Here is a 26597-nt window from a genome sequence, read left to right as displayed (position 1 = left end):
TCTATCCACTTGTATTTACCATATAAGAAATTAAAACAGAAAATTAAAATGTGTATTTATTTGTTAAAAATAACCATAATAAATAACCCATTACATGTAGCCATAAATACCACATTTTTTGTAGAGTTATATTTTAAAAAATGAGGAGACTCACTGTTGTACATTTTGCAAATTTTTCAAATATCTGGCTGAATGAAAGATGCTGGACTCCTATATTTGCTTCTGCGTTGAACTGTTGTGGTATCACTCATAACATCATATGTCAAGTAGCCTGTTGAGAGCTACATCCCACATTTGGAAGCATCTAATTTGTGAGAATGAGAGAGAAAAATGCAAATGACATCTTAGCATTATTATGACCGTGGTTTTGACTTTGCAGACCCTCTGAAAGGATCAACTTTGAGAACTGCTCTACTAGAAAATCAGGTTGCTCTTTTTTAGCAGGCTCACGCATCCGTAGAATTCAATCTCGTAGAAAACTGAAATGTGCTAGTAGTATATCTCACAGAGTAGATTTGAGGAAAACAGGAGGACGGTAATCACATTTTGGTTAGATGCCATTTCACCATTTTTTTCCCACGGATGTCTCAAGGACATAATGTCAGTCATAAAAAGATGGACAGTTACCATTTCTTGAACTCATAGTAGGAGTTCAAGTCCCTCTGCTACATGTTTTCCTTTCTCCATCTCATTTACTCCTTACAGCAGTTGCATAAATCTAATTATTATCTCCCAATTTGAGATGGAGAAGTTACAGCACAGATATTACATGGGAAATAACTTTCCCACGATACAACAGTATGTTCTATAGTCGTGATTTACCTCTGAGCTGTCTGAATTCAAAAAATTAAGTTTATCTCTCTTTGTTATATTCTCCCACACCCAAATTAAAAAAGGTTAGGGCATGGAAACTTAATAGTTATAATGAACATACACAGATATGTTATTGCTTCCTATACAGATTAATCTAACAAACGCCCCAAAGTGAAAATCAGCATGTGTTTTTAATTACCACATCTCAAGCATCAGGTAATTCATATCATTCTATGCCTAGTACATTCAAAATAAATTATAATATTATAGCAGCAAATTTCAAATGATATATATCTGCATCATATATTCAGATTATAAATTCTGCTGCTAAAACCTAAGTAGTAATTGGTGAACAAAATATGTCTAGCAAGAGAATAAATGCAAAACATCCCTCATGTAGGTAGGGAAGAGAGGAATACACAGATGTCTCTGAAGATAAAGTTTTATTTCACAGCGGGGTGATTGATACATAGGTGTTCAGTTTATCTTATTATTTTAACATATATTTATACATGACACTTTGTTGGCGTTGCTATTTCATAAACACTAGGGAGCTATATTCCCACCAAAAACAATAAAATGCAAAAGCAAACTAAACCTTGCATAACTTTATCTGTATTTTTCAATAACTTGTAACTGGGAAAGTAGCTTATACTCTGTAAAAATGCTGATGTGTATGTACTCATACTTTAAAAAGCACGAAAATGGTTTTTCAGTTTTGAAAGTGATTTGGATGGATTAAGCGAGTTTTAGAGGAAAATACAGCTCAAGAAATTTCATCTGTGGAATCCCACTGACGTTACTGTGCACAGAATATAGTAAAATAACACAATAAAAATATCCACAGGAATAAGGGCAGGTAATACTTCAAGAAACTTTGCAAACTGCCTGGACTTAGAGTAGTTGTCAAGTTCAAACACATTCAGACTCCTGACTGTGGAGCAGAATTGCACAGTACCTGAAGGAGAATATAGTCATGTTCATTAAAAAATGTTATGAGCTTTGTATGTACCTGACACAACTGAAAATCAATACAAGTTTCAACTACCAGTATTGTTAAGTTGCTAGTCACTGATACAGAGCACACACATCAATCTTCTGACAATGTTTACACATAAGCTTGCTAATACAGTCAATTTTTTGCATAAGCAGTTTCTGTAAGTTTTATCCTTTTGGTATGGAATTGATCCCTCTGTATTCAAAGCTATAATTATGAATTGTAGCTGACAACTCTTAAATTTTATTTTTTGAAAACATAACTTGAATTTAGTTCTTGCTACTTCTGCCACTGTTCTGGAATATCTGATTGTAACATTGTGCACTCTGGAATTAAAATGCACAATTAACTGATAAAGATTCATGTATTAAAATATGAGGACTGTAAAATATTTATAAAACAATAATAAGATGTGTCAAAATAATCTGGATCATTTAAAACATATATGCATTATTAGAAACAATTTCACTCTGTATAAACACCAATGAAGTGATAATTATGATCGAAGACATTTTCCTCTGAACCATAAGAATGGATGGTGACTTTAAAAATTAACTAGGAACATATTTAACAAAAATAAATGCGGTTTAAGTTGAATAAACAAATTTATTTTTACAAATCAATAAACTTTTTTTTTTCCAGTTTTACTATTATATGTTTAGGTATGGATTACCTTTTTAGTAAGTAATCCTGCTTGGGATTCTTTTTTTTAACATCTTTATTGGAGTATAATTGCTTTACAATGGTGTGTTAGATTCTGCTTGATAGCGAAGTGAGTCTCTTATACATACACACATGTTCCCATCAATAAACTTTTATTGTAACCCTCAGGCTTGACTTCATGGGCCTTGCAGGTGTCCTCAACTGAAGTAAAAATTAAAAGTAGATGTTTTTAAAAGTTAAGCATTTTAAAGAACAATGTTTTGCTTTTCAAACTATCAAGATTTCAGTATAATTGTTTATCTATTGGCTCTCACTGAATTATGTGCGGTATAGTTATACTGAATAAATATGCTTGTGCAAACCAGTACACCTGGATGAGGTACTCAGGTGAGGATCAGGAAAGGGAGAACTACATGCCCTTAGTCTGGACATGTTGAAACAAAGCAGAAGCAGAGGAAACAAAGAGAACAGGTGTGCAAAGTCCCCAGGTGCAGACCACCGTTAACTCCACGGCATTCCAGATGTCTAATCTGTAGCATCCCGTACCCACGAGGTGTGGGTGTATAATATAAATGAGATGAATTTGAGATGTCACACACCCAAACCCACACTCCGAAAAGAAATTAAAAGTATGATTTAAATGAGATTTTTGCAAGACTTTAAATTCAAATTTTAAACTGGAGAAATAGACCCCAAACTTTGTCAATATGAGAACTGATATGTAAGACCTCTAGTAGGACTATATTTACAAACATTATTTTAGGAAAATATATACTCTCCAAAATCTGGGGGACTTGGTCTTTTTGTTTCTAAAAGTCTCTATATAAGCTAAATTCCTGCAAATAATGCCATTTTATTTTCCTTAGGGAACTCTAATAGAAATAGGATAAATATGATCCTTCAAAAGGTACTTTTAGGGCTTCCCTGGTGGCGCAGTGGTTGAGAGTCCGCCTACCGATGCAGGGGACGCGGGTTCGCGCCCCAGTCCGGGAGGATCCCACGTGCCGCGGAGCGGCTGGGCCCGTGAGCCGTGGCCGCTGAGCCTGCGCGTCGGGAGCCTGTGCTCCGCAACCGGAGAGGCCACAGCAGTGAGAGGCCCGCGTACCAAAAACAAAAAGTACTTTTATGTCTTAATCAGCACCTAAATTAAGTAAGGATGATAGCAGACATAATCTATGTATCAAAAAGTTCATCTCCATTTATAATTATTTTTAAATATATGAAACATTTGTTGAATTATGTTAAAGAAATCACTGACTTGCAGGTCAGAGAGGTGAAGTAGAATGTCTGCGTAATATTGCAGTTGCTTGGCATATGGTAAAGGTCTCACACGGTTTGCTTTATTAGCATTATAGGACTTCAGAAATTGATCCCTCACCAGCAATGTGAGGGGCACTGAGTTTTGGTTGTAAATGTTTCTGGTAATTTTATTTTGAACTTTTGAATGTGTTTTTACCCCTAAGGTCTGGGAATTGGGAACATGTTCTATGTTTTTTATGAAGATGGAATCAAAGTGATACAACCCATAGAATGTGAATTTCAGAGGCACATTAAGCCTAGTGAAAAGCTCCTTGGATTTCAGGCAAGTATTTTAAAAATTCCTTGACAGTTTTATACAGTAATTTTGTTAAGTAGAATTGTATTTTGGAAATACAATGAAATCTACACATATATGAGACATGTGGGTAGGACAGCATTAAAACTATGACATTGTCTGTTACTCTATGCAGGTTTTATACTTAAAGAGGAAGATAATATATTGTGTGTTTGTAATGACTTGTTTGTAATTAAAATAAAGGCACTAGAGGTGAAATATCAAAAGTGAACACAGCATAAAAACTTCACCCGTTCCTTAATTTAGAATGTCTCCCATTTTGGCAGGCAATGGTTACTTTAACATAACGAAAGAAAATAGCCTATAAATAATCTGATGGGAAGTTGATGTATATTAGATGCTTTATAAATGTTGATGCCCATTTATTCTTCATCTTATTCTTTTATGTACCTTTATTTATTTACATGTACTTACCTTTCACAGAAATTTATTTTCTGTAAAATTTTGGTCAGCTTTCAGAAAATAAAAGAATATATGACAAAATGCATATTGCTTATACATATTAGGGACTGTACTTCTGTGCAGGATAATAAGAAATAATAATTAATTTTATATTGCTATGGCTATGTATATCTCCACATAAATATGTGTACACCAAAATATGTAATACTAAAGGTACCCATGTTACCTTTGTGTTCTCACACAAGTGCAGGCATGCACCAGACACCCCAAATAAGGTAAGATATTGGTAGACCTCAGAATGCAACCCTGTCCTGTTACTCATTTTAAGGTTGGCATGGCGACAGGATATGAGCAAAATAGATATTAATGCCCTGGTTTAGAGCCTTTACTTTCAACTCCGATTTTGAGCCTACCAGTAGCCAGTGTTGCCACATACTGAACTATGGAGACAACAGTTTACAAATTAAAGCCATGTCCTAGAATGAGAAAAGGAAAAAAAACATGAGAGTGAGATAAGATAGGCCAGCATCTCTCAGACACTCTGTAGGACATAGCAATCTAATGACCTCCTATTTTAAATAAAGGAAATGATTTAACTCAATGTGTTTATGAGTGTTTAAAACAAAAGAAACTATTTTTAATTTAAAAATATTTCACTTAAAGGCTAAATTACTGAATAGAATCATTACCATTTTTGTTAAACTCTAAGCTTAACAAGCATGAAAATACTTGAAGTTGTACATGCAATTTCGTTTTGTTTTATAATCAGATGATAGCAATACTGACTAAATCCATTTTGAATAAGGTGTGTGTGTATGTAAAGAAACCTAAAAATATAAATATTTGCTTCTGATAACGCAAGTCATTCAATTTTATGGCATGTGTATATTTTTATAAAAACATTATGGATGAGAAATTTGGGCTAACACACAGATATTGGAAATGTGGCATCAAAATAGTTATTTAAATCAAAACAAAATCATTTTACAAAAGAGTGTTTCTGATTCCTACGGGGTTGGCAGTGTTGTAGCTAACTATTTGGAATCTAAAGCTGAAAAAGTAAGGAAAATTTGATGTGATAGTTTTGTGACATGTCTGGAAAATAGGGATGTGAAGTTTACTTACCTGAACATCTCTTTTTAAAACCTTTGACTACTTAGACTTCCTCCTAAAACAAGTAGATCGATCTATCTCTCTCTCTCTCTCTCTCTCTCTCTCTATATATATATATATATATATATATATATATATACATATACACATATATACACATGCATATATATAGTGATAAATTATATACATACATATATAAATTATGTATACTTTTCTATAAAAAATTAAAATTGAAGAGGAGATAGAAACCAAACATTGGTGATGACAGCCTTAACTCATTTCCTTCAACCTGAGAAGCCTTATCCACAACACTGACAAGGCAGGGATTATTAGGTATTAAGAACTAATTGACTGCATCGGATTTTTCAAATCATAGCCCTTGGAAATCTTACAGCCACCTTACGCATGGGATTATGCTAGAAATTCATCCTGCAAAATAGAAAGAAATATAAGGATAGAAAGTTAGCATTCTTATATAAAACAAAAATTTACAAACATTTCTATATGCTAATGGAAAACTAAGCACAAAGTATAAGAGAAGTTAGATTTGTAGTTTTAAGATAAGAGAAACTATCAAATTGTGTGTATTTAAATTTATGACATTTCTACTGTTTGGATGTTGAAATTAAAATACAAATACATTTTAGCTGACCAATACATTTGTTAAAGCACTAAGAATAATCTAGAGAATGGATAATTGGCTAAAACTGCATCCTGATTATATTGTAAAATGCAGAATATACAGGCATTTGTTTATACCAAAAAAGAGAGACATATTTCTCATGTAGCTATTATAGCCCATATATATGAAATAAAGGCTAGAGTAGATTAACTTTTATTTCATATTGCTTTGTTATTTTGTTATTCCTTATAGTGAGCTAAATAAGCTTAAATAATTGGAATGTGTATACACAGACACTTTCATGAAACACAAGTATACAGCAGTAGAAAAAAGAAAAATTGACAGCAGTATGCTTTGAGAATAAATGTTGAATTAAATGTTTTGTATGTGAAGCTACTTTATTTCTGTTTAAACACAAGAAGATGTTCATTTCAGAGTGTGTAAGCTATTTGGTGCCACATTCTACTAGATTTCATTTCTAATTATAAAATAATTTCACGAGAAAATTGTTGAGTATTATGTCAGGAGAACATTTTTCTCCAAGAAACAGAACCCATAGGATTAGTATCTATATCCATGTCCGGATCTGGATCTGGATCGATATCTCTCCATCACTGTCTGTCTCCATCTCCTTATTTTAAGGAATTGGCTCCGGAACTGGTGTGTGGAGTGGCGCGCATGTGTGTGAAATCTGTAGGGCAGGGCAGGCGGTGGAAAAGTCAGATACGAGTTGATGTTCAGTCTGGAATCCAAAATCCACAGATTAGGCCAGCAGAGTTCTGATACAAGTCAACACTGGGGTCTTGAGTCTGACATCTACAGGCAGACTGGAAACTCAAACAGATTTCTGTGTGGAAGCCTTAAGGCGGGGTTCCTTGTTCTGTGGGACACCTCGCTCTTAAATCTGAAGGCCTGCAACTGATTGCAGGAGCCCTACTCACATTACAGGGGCTGATCTGTCTTACTTAAAGCCAACCAACTTAATTTATTTGTTAATTAATTTCTATTGGCGTAGAGCTGCTTTACAATGTTGTGTTAGTTTCTGCTGTGCAGCAAAGTGAATCAGTTATGCGTATACATATATCCCCTCTTTTTGAGATTTCCTTACCATTTAGGTCACCACAGAGCATTGAGTAGAGTTCCCTGTGCTATACAGTAGGTTCTCATTGGTTATCTATTTTATACATAATAGTGTATATATGTCAATCCCAATCTCCCAATTCATTCCGCCTCCACCCTGCTTCCCCACTTGGTATCCATACGTTTGTTCTCTACATCTGTGTCTCTATAAAGCCAAGTAATTTTAAATGTTAATCACCTCCACAAATACTTTCACAATGACATCCAGACTAGTTCTTTTTAAATTATTTTATTCAAGTATAGTTGATTTACAATGTTGTATTAATTTCTGCATAATATAATATGTATAACATACATATATGTACATTCTTTTTCATATTCTTTTCCATTATGGTTTATCACAGGATACTGAATATAGTTCCCTGTGCTTTACAGTAGGACCTTCTTGTTTATCCATTCTCTATCAGACTAGTTGTTTTTTTTTTTTTTTTCGGTATGCGGGCCTCTCACTGTCTTGGCCTCTCCTGTTGCGGAGCACAGGCTCCGGACACGCAGGCCCAGCGGCCACGGCTCACGGGCCCAGCCGCTCCGCGGCACGTGGGATCCTCCCGGACCGGGGCACGAACCCGCATCCCCTGCATCGGCAGGCGGACTCTCAACCACTGCGCCACCAGGGAAGCCCCGTGTCAGACTAGTTCTTGACCAACAACTGAGCGACATAGCCTAGTCATAGCCAAGCTGAAATAGGAAACAATCCACCACATCTTACTACCTCTATTAGTCAAGAGTCTGATTAGCATTTTTATTCCCAATGTACTTACACATGGCAGGTAGTCGAGTAACATTTGGGAAGTGAATTTAAGGAAAACGCCATTGCTTAGAACCTTAGGCTATTCATTCTTTTATGCATTGCCTGAGGTTAAAGATGTATACATCTAATTCCCTCCTCACCTCTCCTTACTTTACAATTTCCACAAAACAGTGTTCTTCTTGTGAAAAACGTTTCATAGAATAATTGATCACTGAATTGTTTCAGGGTAAACATAACGTCATGGGTCTATTAATTCAAGATCACACAGTCAAAATATACTGTTCAAATGCCCAGTCTAAGATAGTTTGGAGTTCTACTATAGAAAAAAGAAAGCTAGTTCTTCTGGATTTTAGAAGATAAATCACTTGATTGTGAGTAGCGGAAATGAGTCTTTTCGAATCATTTTTTCCCCACAATAAAGGATTAGACATAAAAATAATATTTTTCAAAGTCATTGTTGATATTAAGAGAATTGCAATTCCCAACACAACTCGTTGGCTAGTAAAGTTTAGATAAAAACTGAAATATTTAGAATACAGAATCTTTGATCAAATCTCTCAGAAGTTGCTGTTTGCTTGCTCTAAATAAAAATTCAATTTTGGTGCAATGTCAGATTACATCAGGTTTCAGCTTATGGTAGTGAGTTGGTGGAAGATTCATAGAACCTGCTTTTATTTATACTTTCATCTTTTTTCCTTTTTTGTGATGCAGCCTAACTAGATAGGATTCTTGCTGTATTTATCCTAGTTGTATACATGATTTCATCTTGTCACCTACAGTAAGTATGTACTTTAAGCAAATAGGATTCTATCCCAGACTTATAACTTCAGAACTCAAACTGAAATGGGTTTGGAAAAATGTTTCCATTATTAGGCTTTTCCAAGATCACCAACTGTTTCACTCTTCTGGTTTTCAAGTATTTTGTCAACCTTATCCACAACTCTTTTAATCTTCAATGCTTTTTTCCTTCACTTCCTTCTCTGTTCGCTCATTAAGATCCAGCTGCCATGTAAGATCTACATACCATGGTGTTATTTATTCTTTTGTGGGGACTAGAAGAGCTTGAAAGAAAAATCACACAAATCTTATCATGCATGGGTCTTAAGTATATAGATGTGTGTGTGTGTGTGTGTGTGTGCGCACGCGCGTATTTTGGTTAGGGGGCAATGTTGCGTGGCTTGTGGGATTTTAGTGCCCCAGCCAGGGATCAAGCTTGGGCCCGTGGCAGTGAGAGCACCGAGTCTGAACCACTGGAGTGCCAGGGAATTCCCACATGCATGGGTCTTATATTTTAGGATGCAAAGATTATGTTACTGGTTTTAATGCAACTTAAATGATGCTAACTCCAGAGGATCATAGCTTCTGCAGAAAGTCTGATGTGAATCACCTCTAAAATATCTATTTTCTAGGCTTGGAATTTCCACATAAGAAAATTACCTCGACTTGATAAATGAATATGATTGGTACTCTGTTAGAATGGAGGTTTTACATAGGCACAGGCTGTGTCCAGGGTGTGCAGACGACTCAGGTATCAAGAAATTGAAACTGAGATTAGAAATGAGGAAACACAGCTCTCTCTGCTGCGTCCACACTTCTCCCTCTGCTGGAGTTCCCCTCTTCTCAAGCAGTGCAGCCTTCAGAGCATTTATCAATTTCCTTGGTAATACTTCCAAACCCCCTTTTCAGCATCTCCTTCTGTTTCGAATCCAGTTACTACTTCTCCAAACTCTGTCCAGAAAAATAATTGTTAAAACACCAGCCGCTTTATACGATGCAGACAATTCATTTCTCCATGAAGCCATCAAGCAACCTTTTGAATTCAGTACCACTGTATATTTCAGAAAGGTAATCGAAATATTTTCCCACTTATTCTTTTCTCAGTGGGTCTCTATTCAAATATGGCTTAACTTACAAAGAGTTCTAGAATGATAAAAATTTAAGCTTTCATTACAATGATATCCTGCAAAGAGCTTCCTTTGCACTTACAGTGATATCCTTCAAAGAGCTGCCTAAAGAGAGTAATGCAAACTACCTCTAACTATTCCTTAGAAGATTATGCTGTTGATTTTAAAAGAAATAAATTCATGAAATTGGTCTTTGAAGCCTTGGATTTAAAGGGGCCTTGTAATCTTTCATTAAAAATCACACTCTTATGAAATTCTCACATTGTGCTTCTGTTACACTTGAAGTAGGCAAGGCTAACATTTGAGGGAGAGCCGCGGGGAGCCTGTAAATCATGCAACAGCATCTTAATGGAGTTGTATAGCGTATTAATTGGATCAAGTAATCTTATCTAAGAAAGCATATTAGGTTTTTAAGAGATTATTAATAAGAACCAGCCAAGTTATTTGGTAAATGTGACCAGAAATATGTATGTGTCTCAAACGATCTCTTGCCATCACATTTTTTATATGAAATATAAGGATTCACTAGACACACCTAGGAGCACATTTCTGTACTTGAGAAAGAAATGTACTTATAGTAATTTGGAATTTCCATAGAAACTTCTTAAGGGTAAAACTGAAGAGTTTAACATAAAAATTATTCATACAAGTATCTTTAAACATAAAACCATTTTACTTGAGACTTACAAAAAATCACATAAATCTAGCTTCTATGGCTCTTAAACTACAGTTTCTGGTCTAAGATTGAGTTTTATTCACAAAAAAAGTACCTGTTGACTTATTCAAGGTAATAGATTGGCATGGTAACAATAAAATGATACAAAAGTAGTAGTTTCTTACTCTGTACCTTACTATCCCCAGTCTGACTTCATGCAACCAATTACATTTAATCACTTTAAGTAATGTGCTCAGGAATGATATTTCTTAACTTATCAATATTAGATATTTTCTAGTGATGTTCCTCTCTGAAGGATGATAATTTCCAAATTTTCTTCTTTCTAAATATGTTGAAAACTTACTGTAGCAAGATTAATTGTAATTATTATATTCAGGATTAGATTTATGATTTTAATGATTTATTTAAATCTGAGTCCTTATTTTTCTTTTCCTTCTCTTTCTTAAAATTTCTATTTAACTGATCTCTTGCTTGATTTCTCATGGCTTATATTTTATATTTCAACAATAGTTGTCAAAATTGTAATTTAATACTGAAGGCTTGTCATTTCTTTAATATCTTTTTTGTATTTAGATGGGTCATTAATCTCAGTTTGAATAATTTGAGAGGCTGTGCAGGAAGGAAAACAATAGATTAAATTAATGCCTTTATTTTATTTTATTAAATGTTTGAATCACTAAATTTTTCTTGAAAATATTGCTAAACGTTTACAAGGACAGTTTTGCATTTCTCCTTATACTTTATCATATAATGATGTTATATGTTTTCTAAATTTCTTAAATCTATATTTAAGATACAACTATGTAATAAAAAATCCCAAGGAAAACAAAACTTAAACCTCAAAATTATTGTTCGTCCCATTACTATTTAAGCTGCTAATTTTTGCCCATTAAAACTCCTTTTTTCTCATATTTAAAAATCCACATACTAGTATCATTTTCATTTAAAAAGTCACTCTTTAATATATAACTGTCAGCATAGTTATTTGTGAATATAATTTTGCAAAATATCATCTTATGTCTGATAGTTTACTTTTGAAATTATTTAGAAAACTTAAAGATGCAAAAGAAAAATAGCATATCAGATTATGTAATCTGCATACATAAAGGATTTACATTGAACTAAATCACAGAGGCAGTCTTGGTGAATTCTTATTCAATATTGTCTTCACTTTATTACTCAAGAATATTTCTGAGCTGGATAGTGTGGCAGAACCCCTATCAGATTTGTCAATGAAAAGAGAGAAGAGAAAATGTAATTCTGCAGGCAATATAATAAATATATAGTTTTAAAGAAAAAGGACAAAGAAAATGTAAATTTGGTCTGTCTTCTTACCTATAAAGAAGATAGGCACAGGAGTAAATTATTTTTATGTAACATTTATTTCTAAAGGTTTACAAGATATGATTTTAAAATGGGTGTATTTCATGGTTTTTATATTAATTGATACAAACATAGCAAAATACCTTTGTGTATAAATTATTTGGCCAGAATCCGCTCACTTCATACCTTTAAGAAAGAGAATATAAGGTCATTTTCAATAATAATAATTAACTAGTTAATAACATAAAGCAAGCTAAAATAATATTTAAAGAATGTTGACCTGAAAAAGTGTAATGATTCTCAATGTAGGCGTTTCTATGTGGAACAAATTAATGTGTGAATTACAATACAGTTTAAAAGTACACATGCGTATAATTATCCTCTCAGGAGCCTTATAATTTCTGAAGATAAATCTACCACATTTCAGAATGTTTTTCAGTCCATAACAATCTTGAGAAAACGACTAAGCCTGCTTTCCACATAAAGCGCCCTCTGCCGGACAATATGGGGAGATGACGAACTCCATCAAAATGACAAGTTCAAGTTCATCAGTGTTCATAGTGATGTCATAATTTTGATGAGCTTTTCAACATTCTAAGGAGAGGTTTACATACTAAAGTCCATTCTTTTTTTTTTCTTCTTTTCTTGTGTGGTCATTTAACTTCATGTGTTATCTGGTAAGAAAAGAATTTTTTAATAATAAATTTTCACCCTATCTAACCAACTTATCAATTGTGCTTTGTTAAATAAAGTTAGGAAGGAACACCATTGCTCCTGTAGAAATCAAATCTTCATCACGTTGGGGAATGAAATTAAACATAACTAATTCTTTCATTCCAACTCTCTAAACTGCCATTTAATTGAGTTGATCCTTCATGAACCTTGTGGGTACATATAATTTACATTTCCTGATATTCCCCATATTTGTCTAATTTCTTTAGTGCTTAATGTTAGCTTTCAATTCAAAGGACATTTTGCCAAACTCTATTTACTTGTTCTTGGACCTAATGTGAAACCTATGGTCTGATATTTAATTTGTCTCACCATTATTCAAGTTTATGCCTTTTCCAAAAGTCATTAAGTCCCTGCCCCTGGATTCTCAGTGCCCACTGACACCTGGACCAACCCCCAGCCAGGGCTCTGGCTCATTTACAAGAACCAGGAGAATCGACACACAAGTCATTCAATCCTGCACTGACAAAAGATCTAGAGTTCTTTCTTCTCTCATGTTTTGCAGACATTTGAAATTTAACACTCTACAAATTTATTTACTTTTAAATTGGTTATTCACCTCACACCTCTCAAGATGGCCATCATTAAAATGTCTACAAATAACAAATGCCTGGTGAGAATATGAAGAAAAGGGAACCTTCCTACACTGTTGGTGGGAATGTAAGTTGCTACAGCCACTGTGGAAATCGGTATAGAAGCTCCTCAAAAAATTAAAATGGAACTACCGTGTGATCCGGCAATTCCACTTCTGGATATTTATCCAAAGAACATAAAAACACTAATTTGAAAAGATACATGCACCTCTATGTTCATTGTAGCATTATTTACAATAGTTAAGATATGGAAGCAACCCAATTGCCCATCAACAGATGAATGGATAAAGAAGATGTGGTATATTTATACGACAGAATATGAGTCATAAAAAAGAATGAAATTCTGCCATTTGCAACAACATGGGTGGACTTAATATAATATTTCTATAAACTGGTAAAGTATTTTCTGTTTAAGTAGAGTAGAAGTAATTCAGATAGCTTTGTCTTTGTTTTTTCCTTTTACTGAAACCATGGACAAGTTCTAATTTAATCCTCTCAATTTCTAGATAAGGAAATGAGAAAAGATAAATAATTAATTCAATATCATAGAACTGCCAAGTGATAAAGGGAAAAACAAGTTCTCCTGACCACATATGCAACCATCATTCTGTATTTAAAGTAACTCTTTGAAATTCTGAAATATACACAGTGAACTTCCCTCCAAAACATTTTGGGGAATTGAAAAAAAAATTTGGATGAAAAATGTGTAGACTATTATAGTTTTCATGAAATGTATCCCATAGTGAATTTTCTATAGGAAAATAACAGGTAACATTTATTGATCATTTGACCTTTTCAAACATGATTTCATTTCACAAACATAATAATCCTATGTGATTGGTGATATTATACCAGTGACATAAACAAAGCTTAAAAGGAGTATTTACATGGCTAATATGTGTGTAAAACTGGATTACATCTAATTCTGGTTGACCTCAAAGCCTGTGTTTTTAATCTTTCTAATACTTTGCTGCTAAAGAGACATCAGTCCTCAGTTTATGATTGTATAGTGTTATCTGCTCCATTTTTGTTATAGCACTGGAGGACATAAATGCATTCTCCGTATGTTAAAAGAAAGGATGAAAATTCCTTTACTGTGGTCTTTGTACCATTGATATCCTAGAATCAAAATCATACTATTTGACAGTTTTCTTCTATAGGCCAAATTAAGGCAAATCAGCCCCTAAATTGCCATGACTACCTATGCTTTGACTAATATGAACTAGATTGTTTATGACATTTTCACAAATGAAATGGCAACTAGAATTAGATAAATTGAATGTATCTAACTGTAGAAATAAGCAGTTGTATCATTTGGGTTATAAGCGGTGATCTCGACTAAAAATTGACGAAAGTAATTTAACCTCATTGCCTTTTTAAAAAAATGGTCCAATAAGGGAGATAACCATGTATATTAAATTGTTTAACATGCTATTGTAAGATCTAGGGTCTTTTTTATATTGCAAAGCAAGATTAAAAGAATACATTATAGCTAGTGTATTCACAAATAGCTCAACCTTATATATATATATATATATTTCTTCATGATTATTACAAAAAATCATAGAAATCATAATCTAAACATTCCAGTTCAGTACAAAGACCCCTTGTTTCATTTCTTTGATTCATGATAAACTGAACATTGCATTTATTAAAGTGAACACTGTTTTGTCAAGTGTTTCATTCACTTTTCCATTTATCTCAGTAGACTCAGATTGCAACAGTTTTGGATATATATGTATTTTAAAGCTATTTAAAAGAGGGAGAGAGAACTAGAAAAGAAAAGAAAGCTCAAAGTCAGAGCTTCTTAAACTATTTGTGGAAAAGAACCCTCCAGGCACGCCTGTCGCACCCAAGCTTGTCTGAACCCTGTTAAAGGAGATGGGCCCACTGCCCATGCTCAAGGATATTATGGCAATGGCAAATTGTTAGAAAAGATTCTACATGGTTATTTTCCATTTCTGTACGATTCTCAGCTTGGTAAGGAACGATATGACAACAGGCAGCTATCCACAGACCATATTTTGAAGATGCTCTAGAATTTGGTTTCTCAGTGATTCTGGATGACACGAAATAGTGTTTAACAACATGTTTGAGAAATATACACTTTTTGATCCCCTCTCTTTTTTTTTTCCTATGATAAATGACATCTAAACTTGTATTTGCTGAGGAAATAGTGTACCTTCCCCAGTATGTCAGTAAAATGTAGAAATACAGGAATAGCAAAGGCTAACATTTTAGGCAGTGATGATAGTACATGATTAAAGGCCCAAATATGTGGCACCAAATTTAAATGCTGCGAAAATTCAGACAAGAAGAAAATTAGTAAGACCCACAGTAATTAGGATGAGCCATACAGGTGTTGGATATACGGCCACCAAATGTAGATTTAAAAGAATTTGATTAATAAAATGCATGATGCGTTCTTTAGTTGCTGTGGAAAATCATTGGTTTTTTAATAAAATTTTAATGAGAACACTCTCGCTGGAGAACAGGCCATTTGTTGGAGAACAACAAAGAATACAGTTATACATTCTGAGTAAGGTTTATTTTTTATTTTTTCCTTTTTGCAAAAGTTCTCTTTCCTCCCAGTTCTCAATTACTTCCAAGAAAGCGGACTCCCCTGCCAGTCTTAGGAACCTGATAGGTAGAGAAGCAGTAAAGTTAAACAATGAGAACTACTGAAACCAATTTATTTTCAATAGTTAATCACCCGATCCCAATCAGTGACAGAACCAGGTCGACAATACGTCTAGGAGTTTTCAAATTTAATGATATGTTTACATATTTATCAAACATCAAACCCTCTCTCTCTCCACCTTTAACGCAACATTCACTCTCAATAGTTCATTCCGTATCTAGGAGCATCTGTATACTATCCTTGGGTGAACCCACAATGTGGTACCCAACTTGGGTGTGTACATCTTAGGTCACCTGATTTGTTGTATACTTATTTCTGCACTTAGTGCTGCAGTGGACCTAGGGGTGTGTATATCTTTTCAAATTAACATAATTCTTGTTTCCTTCGGAAAAATACCCAGAAGTGGAATTCCTAGATTGTATGGTAGTTCTATTTTTAATTTTCTGAGAAAGCTTCCTATAGTTTTCCATAGTGGCTGCATCAACTTACAATTCCATCAATGCCACGTGAGGGTTCTTTTTTTCCACATACTAGACAACAGTTGTTTTTGCTGTCTTTTTGAAGACAGCCATTCTGGCAGGTGTGATTTGATGGCTTATTGTAGTTTTAATTTGCATTTCCCTGATGATTAGTGATGTTGAGTATCTTTGCATGTGTCTGTTGGCCATCTGTATGTTTTCAAAATGCCTATTCAGGTCCTTTGCCCACTTTTTTTTTTTTAAACATCTCTATTGGAGTATAATTGCTTTACAATGGTGTGTTAGTTTCTGCTTCACAACAAAGTGAATCAGTTATACATATATATATGTTCCCATATCTCTTCCCTCTTGCGTCTCCCTTGCATCCCACCCTCCCTATCCCACCCCTCTAGGTGGTCACAAAGCACCCAGCTGATCTCCCTGTGCTATGCGGCTGCTTCCCACTAGCTATCCACCCTACATGGTAGTGTATATATGTCCATGCCACTCTCTCACTTCATCACAGCTTACCCTTCCACCTCCCCATATCCTCAAGTCCATGCTCTAGTAGGTCTGTGTTTTATTCCCGTCCTACCCCTAGGCTCTTCATGACATTTTTTTTTTCTTAGATTCCATATATATGGGTTAGCATACGGTATTTGTTTTTCTCCTTCTGACTTACTTCACTCTGTATGACACACTCCAGGTCCATCCACCATTTTATAATTGAGTTGTTTGCTGTTTTGATATTGAGATAGACACTATTTAAATGAATGGGTGTAGACATGTTCCAATAAACCTTTATTATGGAATTCTGAAAACCAGATAATGTTTACACATCACAGCATAGTACTCTTCTTTTGATTTTTTTTTCAACTGTTAAAAAATACCAAAAAATTTTCTTAGTTCCTAGGCCATTTCCCAAAAGAGGCAGTGTGCTGAATTTGGCCTGGGGTCAAGGCTTGCTGATCCTGGCCTTACAAGAATGAAAGAACCTTCCAGGAAGAATCAAGAGTCTGAAACAGCTAAATATGGCAGAGATTATAAGCAACTTGAGAGCAGGCGTTCACTCAAATTCATGTTTTTATTTCTAAACAGAGCTTTGCATGATATCTTTCACATCGTAAGTGTTCAATAAATGTTCCCCAACAAGAACTGAAGAGCAATGATGGCAAATTTTGAAGCTCTTTGTGACTCTTCAAGAACTCTCTTTTGGAAGAGACAGGATCTGGAAAGCAAGTTTGAAGTATGAGCAATTTAGAGTGAAAGGTCAAGAAATGGAATTAAGTTTCTTGACAGCTGGTTCAAAGTCTAAAGAGAATTAGGTGGATTATTGAAAGGGAAAGCAGATGAATCCAAATAATGTTTACTTAAATTACAAGGGCATGTGCATGTTCCAACACCCCTGGAGACATAACTGAAGTTATAATTTAAATGTAGGCAGATTCTGTCTTCAGGCAAGAGGTAGTGGACAAAACATGATTAGGGAAAAGGATGCGAGAAAGGAATCATGACAGAAACCTGTTGAGTTGGATGCAAGGTAAACAGATGTGCTCGTGACAAATTCCTTCATCCTCACTGTGAGGGACACAGAGGTGGACCATGAAGAAAAGGAGGAAAGAAAGATGGGAGACTGGAGATTTAAGGGAGAAGTGTTTTTAATAGGCCATCAATACAATGTATGAAAATGACCAAGTCCTATAGAAGATGAGTATGTATATCCATCTACTCGAACTATAACTTCTGTTTAGCAAATCAGGAAGCATCAACACTATTTTAATTGCTAACTAAAAATTTCCATCATCACTAGTGATACATCTTATATCCCTTGAAAATTTTGCAAGAAGATAATACATAAATAGGAAATGCATAATAAAATATGGAAGTAACCCAAAGGGAAATAGATAAATTCTGATTATGAGCCAGGATTGTCTTTTTGTTATTGACTCATCTTCATTAGCTCTAAAATCTTATTAATCCTTTAACTCTCAAAGGCAGTATACATTTCTATGAAAATGATCGAGTGATACTCTTTGATATAATTTCTGACAATTTTCCTCATCAGTACATATTGTCTTAATCTTCTTTTGCATCTCTTGTATATTTTAGTTTCCTTTCATCCCACTGAATGCCTAATGCATGTGAAAAATATTCCCCTACTATTCCTATCCACAGAAATAAATACTAATCTATGTAATCTGAAAAAAGAGGAGTGCTATTGTAAAATGGGACCTAATAGACTATAATCAGCAATAATGGCCTGAAGCAAAGCAAAGAAAATTCAGGGTGACTGTCAGGAAATTTTAATGGCTTTGTAAAAAGGATTGTGCGTCTGGTCAGGGCCATCTTATAGGGACAACACACAAATAGGAAATAATTCCCAGCAGAGCAGTTTATTTTACTGTTGAATAGTTTTGCAGCAAACAAAGGGGTGTAAATTTCTCCTGGTTCAGCTGTTTTTTGACTGACAGTTTAGTGTCAGGTCACTCACGCTTTCTGTTATTTTGACAGGTTTTGTTGGGAGCTCTTACACAACGGCAAATAATTTGTAAACAGTTTTCCTATATTCAGATCCTTTCATCGACCTTAGATCCTACTTTTTCCCACCTTTTCATGCCTCTCAAGTACTTATGTTAGGTAGTGTTTGAGTCTCGTGAAATAGGTTCTTGTCAAAGATGTTCAAGATATTGGCTTGGCCGAAAAGTGCCGCTGGTTTTTAAGTAAAAATAAAAGACAGCATTTTTCATTTTCACCAAGAACTTTACTGAACAACGTGTTCACCCTTTTGTTCCACTACCTTCGGCCATTTTTCAGGCAACTTCATAATTCCATCTTCCCAAAACTTTTTATCTTGTTGAGCAGAGAACTGTTGTAGGTGCCTTTTACATTCTTCCAGGGAATTGAAATCTTTTCCATTAAGAGAATTTTGTAAAAATGAAACCAATGGAAATCCGAAGGTGCAATGCCTGGTGAATACGGCAGATGAAACAGAACTTCCCAGCCAACCTGTAACGGTTTTTGCCTGGCCATCAAAGAAACATCAGATCTTGTGTTATCCTGATGGAAGATTTTGTGTTTTCTGCTGACTAATTCTGGATGCTTTTCATCGAGCGCTGCTTTCAATTGATCTAATTGAGAGCAGTACTTGTTGCAATTAATCGTTTGGTTTTTCGAAAGGAGCTCATAATAGAGGACTTCCTTCCAATACCACCATATACACAACATCACCTTCTTTGGATGAAGAGCAGCCTTTGGTGTGGTTGGTGGTGGTTCATTTCACTTGCCCCACGATCTCTTCCGTTCCACATTATTGTACAGTATCCACTTTTCATTGCCAGTCAAAACTGTTTTAAAAGCGGAACGTTTTCATTGCATTTCAGCAGAGAATCACATGAGGAAATACAATCAAGAAGGGGTTTTTTGCTTAACTTATGTGGAAACCAAATATCAAAGCGATTCACATAACCAAGTTGGTGCAAATGATTTTGAACACTTGATTTAGATATTTTGAGTATGTCGGCTATCTCCCACGTGGTATAACGTTGATTGTTCGCAGTTGCCTCGATTTGATCGCTATCAACTTCAACTGGTCTACCTACCTGTGGAGCGTCGTCCAGCAAGAAATCTCCAGCATGAAACTTCACAAACCACTTTTGACATGTTCGATCAGTCACAGCACCTTCTCCATACACTGCACATATCTTTTTTTTTTGCATTTTGCTTGCGTTTTTACCTTTCTTGGAATAATAAAGCATGATATACCAAGAATGTTGCTTTTTTTCTTCCATCTTCAATATTAAAATGGCTCCACACAAGTTCACCAATTTTGATATATTTTTTTAAATGCACGCTGATATGACAGCTGTCACAGTACAATCTAACAAAATTGTTTTGAATGAAGTTAAAGACAACTAAGTGCTACTAGAGGCATCTTACGGAAAAAAATTGAACGAACCTTTTGGCCAACCCAATACTTCTGAAGAAAAATGTTTGTTGTAGAAAATAATGTTTCAGTGAATTGATGAATGAAGGTACAATCCTGTATACTGTGTTCTGGGCATGTGCTGAGGACAGATTTCTGCCTTCAGGTTTCTGTTGCCTGCTGACGAGTGCCATGGACACCACTGGTGGTCATCTTAGTATTATTGTGGTTCATTCTATGAAATGCAGTTCATTCAAACCTCCCAGAACTACCAGAAATATACACCTGATGATTAGTTTTCGGTTTTTTTCTTATGTCCTGGAAACCTGTCACACCTGTACTGTTCAGAGAACACTACAATTTCCTCGTGTTCTATGTCCCTGATATCTGAGTGAAGCTGGTAATTTCTGGACTGGATCTTAAAAATGAGTGGATCCTCTGGGTCCTCTGGAATTAGATCTGAAGTTTGGAAAAAAAAAAAAAAAACCCAGCAAACTACGTACTAAGCTTCTCATTCCAAAGTGTTCTGGGTTTTTGCATTATTTTCCAAGTTTTATGAAAGCAAGAAAAAACACCTACTATGGTTGTGCTGTCTCAGAAGAGATATTGTGGTAGTCATTTTAGTTATTAAAAGACAAATGTGGTTTATGTGTGGTCAGTATTATCTTTTCATTGAAAGAAATGCTTAGGTGGTGTTGACCATGAAAATTTTGTTGATTTTGTTTTATGATTATTAAATATATGTGGTGGATGGTATATCTGGTGAAAAATAAATGCTTTCATTTGAATTAGAGATTAAAGAGAGTATTCTAATTGAGCTCATGAGTTACTAGCTGGAGTATACAAATCAATGAATTAGACATGATAATCAGTGATCAGGCATAAACCCTAAAACAAGTGACATATTTGGAATCAATGTTTATCATTATCATTAAATAAGTAAGTGCTTATCTTTACACATATATTTCATGTATAATTCAAGAAATCTCTCTTCTCAGTGGTTTTTCTAACTACAAATAACTTGAGAGAATTACAAAACCAACAGACCAGTGAATAAAAGTAAAACCTGAAACAAAAATAACAAGCTAAATGACATTTCTTCTAATCGCCATGTGTCTGCCCATGCAAATCAAAAAGGCTTACGTATCCCTTCAACATTCACTTACTGAATGTTGGAAGGAAGAAATAGAAGATAATTTTTGTCTCCTTTATGACCATATAGCACAAACTACACAATATTAAGCAGAAGGTAGTTCTAGGGTAAAAGAGCAGAATGAAAAGGGCTTAGGCAGCTTAAAGAACTTTATAAAATTTGACCTTGATACCAAATTGAAAATAAAATAACCATTTCGAGTAACTACCTTATTATCATTTTTCTAAGTTTCTGGTTCTCCACAAAGTAGAAGACTCCTTCAGCCTTGTGTAGTGGATTTGGTAGCTTTTGAAAAGCCCATGAATATGCTATGAGGGCAGCTCTTGAGGTTTTGAGAAGCTCTAAATATACTTTAGTGTGGCATATAATGTCTGGTAAAGAAGTTTGAGATTGGGGGGATTTGGGAGGAAACTTTCTACTTATTATGTACTTCTGCAGTTACTGCGCTAAGAATAGGTAGTGACAAACGAAAAGACTATATGTTACTATAAAAAAGCATTCAAAGGCTTAATAAAATATATTTTAAGGGTTACTTCACACTAATTCCTATACAAATTTAATGAATTTAAATATGCATTATATACTGTTTTATTTGATTTAACTCTTTATATATTTATATTTTGACATAAATCTAAATATATAAATATGTAACTTATGAATATATATTTAACATATATATATATAATTTTTGATGCTAAAAGTAGTAGAGCATCAAACATTAATGTTACTCATAATATGGCTATATCCATGTTATCATTTAAGACACTCATTTGATTTTTATTTTTTAAATTACAGGATGAAGTCTGTCCCAAAGCTGAAGGCGATGAAGTCCAGAGATGTGTGTGGGCCACAGCTGTCAATGTCAAGGACAAGTTCATTTATGTAGCACAGCCAACTTTGGACAGAGTCCTTCTGGTTGATGTGCAGTCTCAAAAAGTTATTCAGGTATGAATGACTCCTCCTTTTGAAAGTGGCTTTGAAGAATATTTAATTTAATGTAATAGACTTTACCAGGTAACTCGTGCATTGCCGTATGATTACCATTGATAACTTGTTTCATTACTTGGATAACTAGAAAATATACACATTTTCTACAAACTGTCCTCTCATTCCTCTCCTTGAGCCTAAAGAATTAAAGAAGTAATTGAAATAGCTTTTGTTTTCAGCAATTAGATTCCATGAATACCTCATAATTCCCACATGACCAGTTACACAAAAAACATCCTCACAATTGCTTATTCTGTCCAGAGCAAAGAGAGTCCCAGTCCAAGGCCAATTAAGGGATTCCTAGTTACCATCACAGTGACAGTAGTATATCTTTCTCATGTGATTCTTAACAAAGGCTGAGACAATAGAAGATTTACTGGATAATAGTAACTTAGTAAGTTCTACTATAGTAGTAAAACAAGTAATATGTGCATCGGTGAATGACAGAGAAAAACACCTGTAACACGCCTTGCCATGTCATTTTTCCATGTTGTCATGATCATGGTTAGGAAAAACTATTCTGGTTTGAGCCATCACCTATTTTACACCCTGTTCTTTCTAAGACTGTCCATCTTGGACAGTCTACTAGAACTCAGGCTTACAACAATCAAGGGGCAGTGCAGGACTTATGCCCGGGCAGTCTGGCTCCAGTATCTCAGCCTTTGACTGTTAGGGTCTATGGCTTCTCAGCTCAAAGGAAACAAGGTTAAAATAGTTCTGGGAGATATGTATGATCTGTTAAATGGGAATAATAACTGTACATATCTCATAAAGTTATATTAAGGATTATACCAATTTATGCATACAAAGCATTTGTAGCAGAGTCTGGAATATAGAAGTGCTATTTACTGTCAAAATTCTGACAGACACAGGAATCTAACCATTTCTTACATTTACAGAGTTTTTTTTTCTTTTGCATCAATATTGGTTTCAATTTGAAGTAGCAGTTAGTCCCTCTGATGTTGATTCCTGACCAGAACCAAAAAAAGTGTTAAGAAGTTCAAAATCAGGTCCTCTCATTCTAAGAGTTCTTAACGGCTTCACATGAATTCATCCACCCATCTATCCATTCTGTATACATTCATTAATTGCCTTTTATGAGATGTGTTTGATATTACAAATAAAAGAATCAGAAGTGTTTCTGTTAGAAAGCTCTGATATCTCCAGGGTTACAACTTTACAATGGATAATTAGTCCAGCGGTTCAGTTTCTAATATGAGAATGAACAGCAGAGTCATGAATACAAGGATGAATAACTGTGTACTAGAAAATTCTAAGGCCGCCAGGGTCACACAGTTCCCTGCGCACCCAACCTAATGGTCCAGCATCTTCTGTGAGAACATATTTTTTTTGTCTATTTTGCTTCCTATGTGTCTGTCTTTGAGACTGCTTGATTTTTGACCAGGTTGATTTTACTTTGATTTCAGCTGCAACATAGGCCAGCGAATTATAGGCATTCAGTCAGGGATTATCAAGACTAGTTAGTTAGTATGTGTTAGCTACTCGATGTTCTTTCAGGAATAATCAGGCTGGTTTTTAAATTCGGTGTTCAAACCAGAAACCTACACTGACCGAATATGTACTCCCTACTAGATATTCAAAAGTGAGAAAAGTTAACATCATTTATTATTCATGTAACTTCCATCTTCAGACAATGAAGTAAAGTTTAAAATTAATAGAAAATATCAATAATGAAACATTCATGCAATGGTAAAAAATCACATCAATTATATTCTTTTTCAAAGTGCCTATAATGCCTATAAGGAAGCAGAATGTAAAAGACATCATACAAAGTTAAAATATTAAAATAATATTACAATATAATTATGATTAGAATCTTATATAATTATATAAGATTCTTATATAATTATCATATAATTATATAAGAATATATAATACTAATAAGAATATATTATATACTATATAAGAATATATAATATTATATAATATATTATATACATTCTTGTATAAATTATATAAGAATATATAATCTTATGTAATTATCATAATTATATAATTATGATAATTGATTCTTATTTTATCATAATTATATAATTATAATTATGATAAGAATTATGATAAGATAAGAATCTAACACATTTTCAGAAGCTAGAAAATTGGGCCTCAGTCCAAATGGGTTTTCCTTGTGATCTTGTTATAAAAATAATTATTATGCTTTATTATTCCTTCTAGTAATTACCTATCCAAAGGTAATCATGTGGCTTTCTGTCACCGTAAGTCAGTATTGCCTAATTTTGAATATTACAGAGATGGAAATATACAGTATTCAGTGTCTGTGTCTGGCTACATGATAATTGTGAGGTCATTTTGTTTGCATGGATCTAGTGTTATTTTTTTTTTTTTCCTCTGCAGAAAGATGGATTACAGTTGATTCTCATTGTTTGCTGATTCTGTATTTAAAACTCACTCTCTTGAATTTATTTAGAACCACAAAACCTATACACCTGGTGTTTTGCAGACACTCAGGGACTTGTGCAGCGTGAGGAGAAATGTGTGACCTGAAGTACACGTTCCCAGCTCAGGTTGGACAAGGAGACACCCCGACTTTTTTGGTTCAGCTTTCATACTGTGAACAAGTGTTTTTTTCACGGTCTATTTACTATTGTGTTTTCAGGACAGTCTTGCTGTTTAAAACAGCCCGCAAGCGTCGTGTTGAAACGCTTGTGAAGGAAGGCCATGGAGTGCCTAACGGTGGTCTTCATTCAGTCATGAGTCCTAACGCTGTATGGCCCTGAGTTCAATGTTCCTGGTTTATTTTTTTAATATAAGTTTATTTATTTATTTAGTTTTGGCCGCATTGGGTCTTTGTTGCTGTGCGCGGGCTTTCTCTAGTTGCGGCGAGCGGGGACTACTCTTTGTTGTGGTGCGCATGTCTCTCATCGAGGTGGCTTCTCTTGTTGCAGAGCATGGGCTCTAGGAGCGTGGGCTTCAGTAGTTGTGGCATGTGGGTTCAGTAATTGTGGCTCGCGGGCTCTAGAGCACAGGCTCAGTTAGTTGTGGTGCACGGGCTTAGTTGCTCTGCAGGATGTGGGATCTTCCTGGACCAGCCCTCGAACCCATTTCCCCTGAATTGGCAGGCAGATTCTTAACCACTGCGCCACCAGGGAAGTCCTCAATGGTACTGTTAATTAATGAACAATATGTATTAAATAATGTTTCTCTGTGCAGAAACACTCATGAAATTAGGTTATATATTGATCAGATGATGAAAATCTTGTGTCCAGAGACTGATAGGGACCTAACTATGCATTTCCTATAGAAGCAGTGGTTCAGTGTTCAGAAATTCAGTATTTGTGGTGACTTTATAGAACAAATGCCATTAATAATGAGAAGCAAGTGTATTTAAAAATATCAGACTTTATACATTAACAGTAGAAAGGATAAATTCTGGAAGGAGATAACAGAAAGAAAAGGGAAATGTTGATAATTCGGTCAAAGTGAATGAGAATTTTCTGTAATATAATAAAGAGTAATACATGGTATAGGAATATAATAATATATATAATATGTGTATATGTAATATATATTATATATACTATATATATTTGTATATATTATTATATACCTATACTATTATTCTTTATTATACAACTTATAAAATATAATACAGTAAACTCTCAGATTTAGAAAGGACAATGAAACAAATGGAAAAAAAATCAATACCTGAATATATTAACATGACACAGCCACACATAAAACCAAAAGGAAGATCTAAAAATAAGAGATAAAGTATTATGAGAACAGCAGGTGTTTTCTCAACAGCGATAATGGACACCAAAAGAAAGTAAAATAATATTATTAAAGGACTAAGTGGAAATAAAATATACTCTAATATTATATGGTCAGTGGGAAAAAGTGTATAATTTATTTACTGTATCAGATACAAAAAAATAGACTTTATCAACAAAATAAATTTAAACAAAACAAACTGAAAACAATATGCTTCAGGAATAGGGAAAATTAAGCAGTTCAACGTTATGTATAGAGAGTGAGTAAACCTGGTAAACATAGGATCTATTAAAATACTGTCAATAATAATGATATTCCCTGAGTTTAAGTTTGATATTTTTA

The 26597-nt window shown here is 34.4% G+C and overlaps 1 protein-coding gene across 5 annotated transcripts in view; it reads left to right on the top strand.

Moving 5' to 3' along the window:
- The window catches only part of FSTL5 (follistatin like 5), a 688483-nt gene that overhangs the window by 597025 nt on the left and 64861 nt on the right, over positions 1–26597 (top strand). For all 5 annotated transcript variants that reach the window (XM_059066275.2, XM_059066276.2, XM_067035457.1 and 2 more), the window contains 2 exons: positions 3937–4055; positions 22314–22463. In XM_059066275.2, the coding sequence (XP_058922258.1) occupies positions 3937–4055; positions 22314–22463 (269 nt within the window). The remainder of the gene's footprint in view (positions 1–3936; positions 4056–22313; positions 22464–26597) is intronic.

Source organism: Kogia breviceps, chromosome 6 (genome assembly GCF_026419965.1).
Source record: "Kogia breviceps isolate mKogBre1 chromosome 6, mKogBre1 haplotype 1, whole genome shotgun sequence".
NCBI classification, from domain to species: Eukaryota; Metazoa; Chordata; class Mammalia; order Artiodactyla; family Physeteridae; genus Kogia; species Kogia breviceps.
The sequence above is the reverse complement of the archived record's forward strand: the minus strand, read 5'-3'. Positions and strand labels throughout refer to the sequence as shown.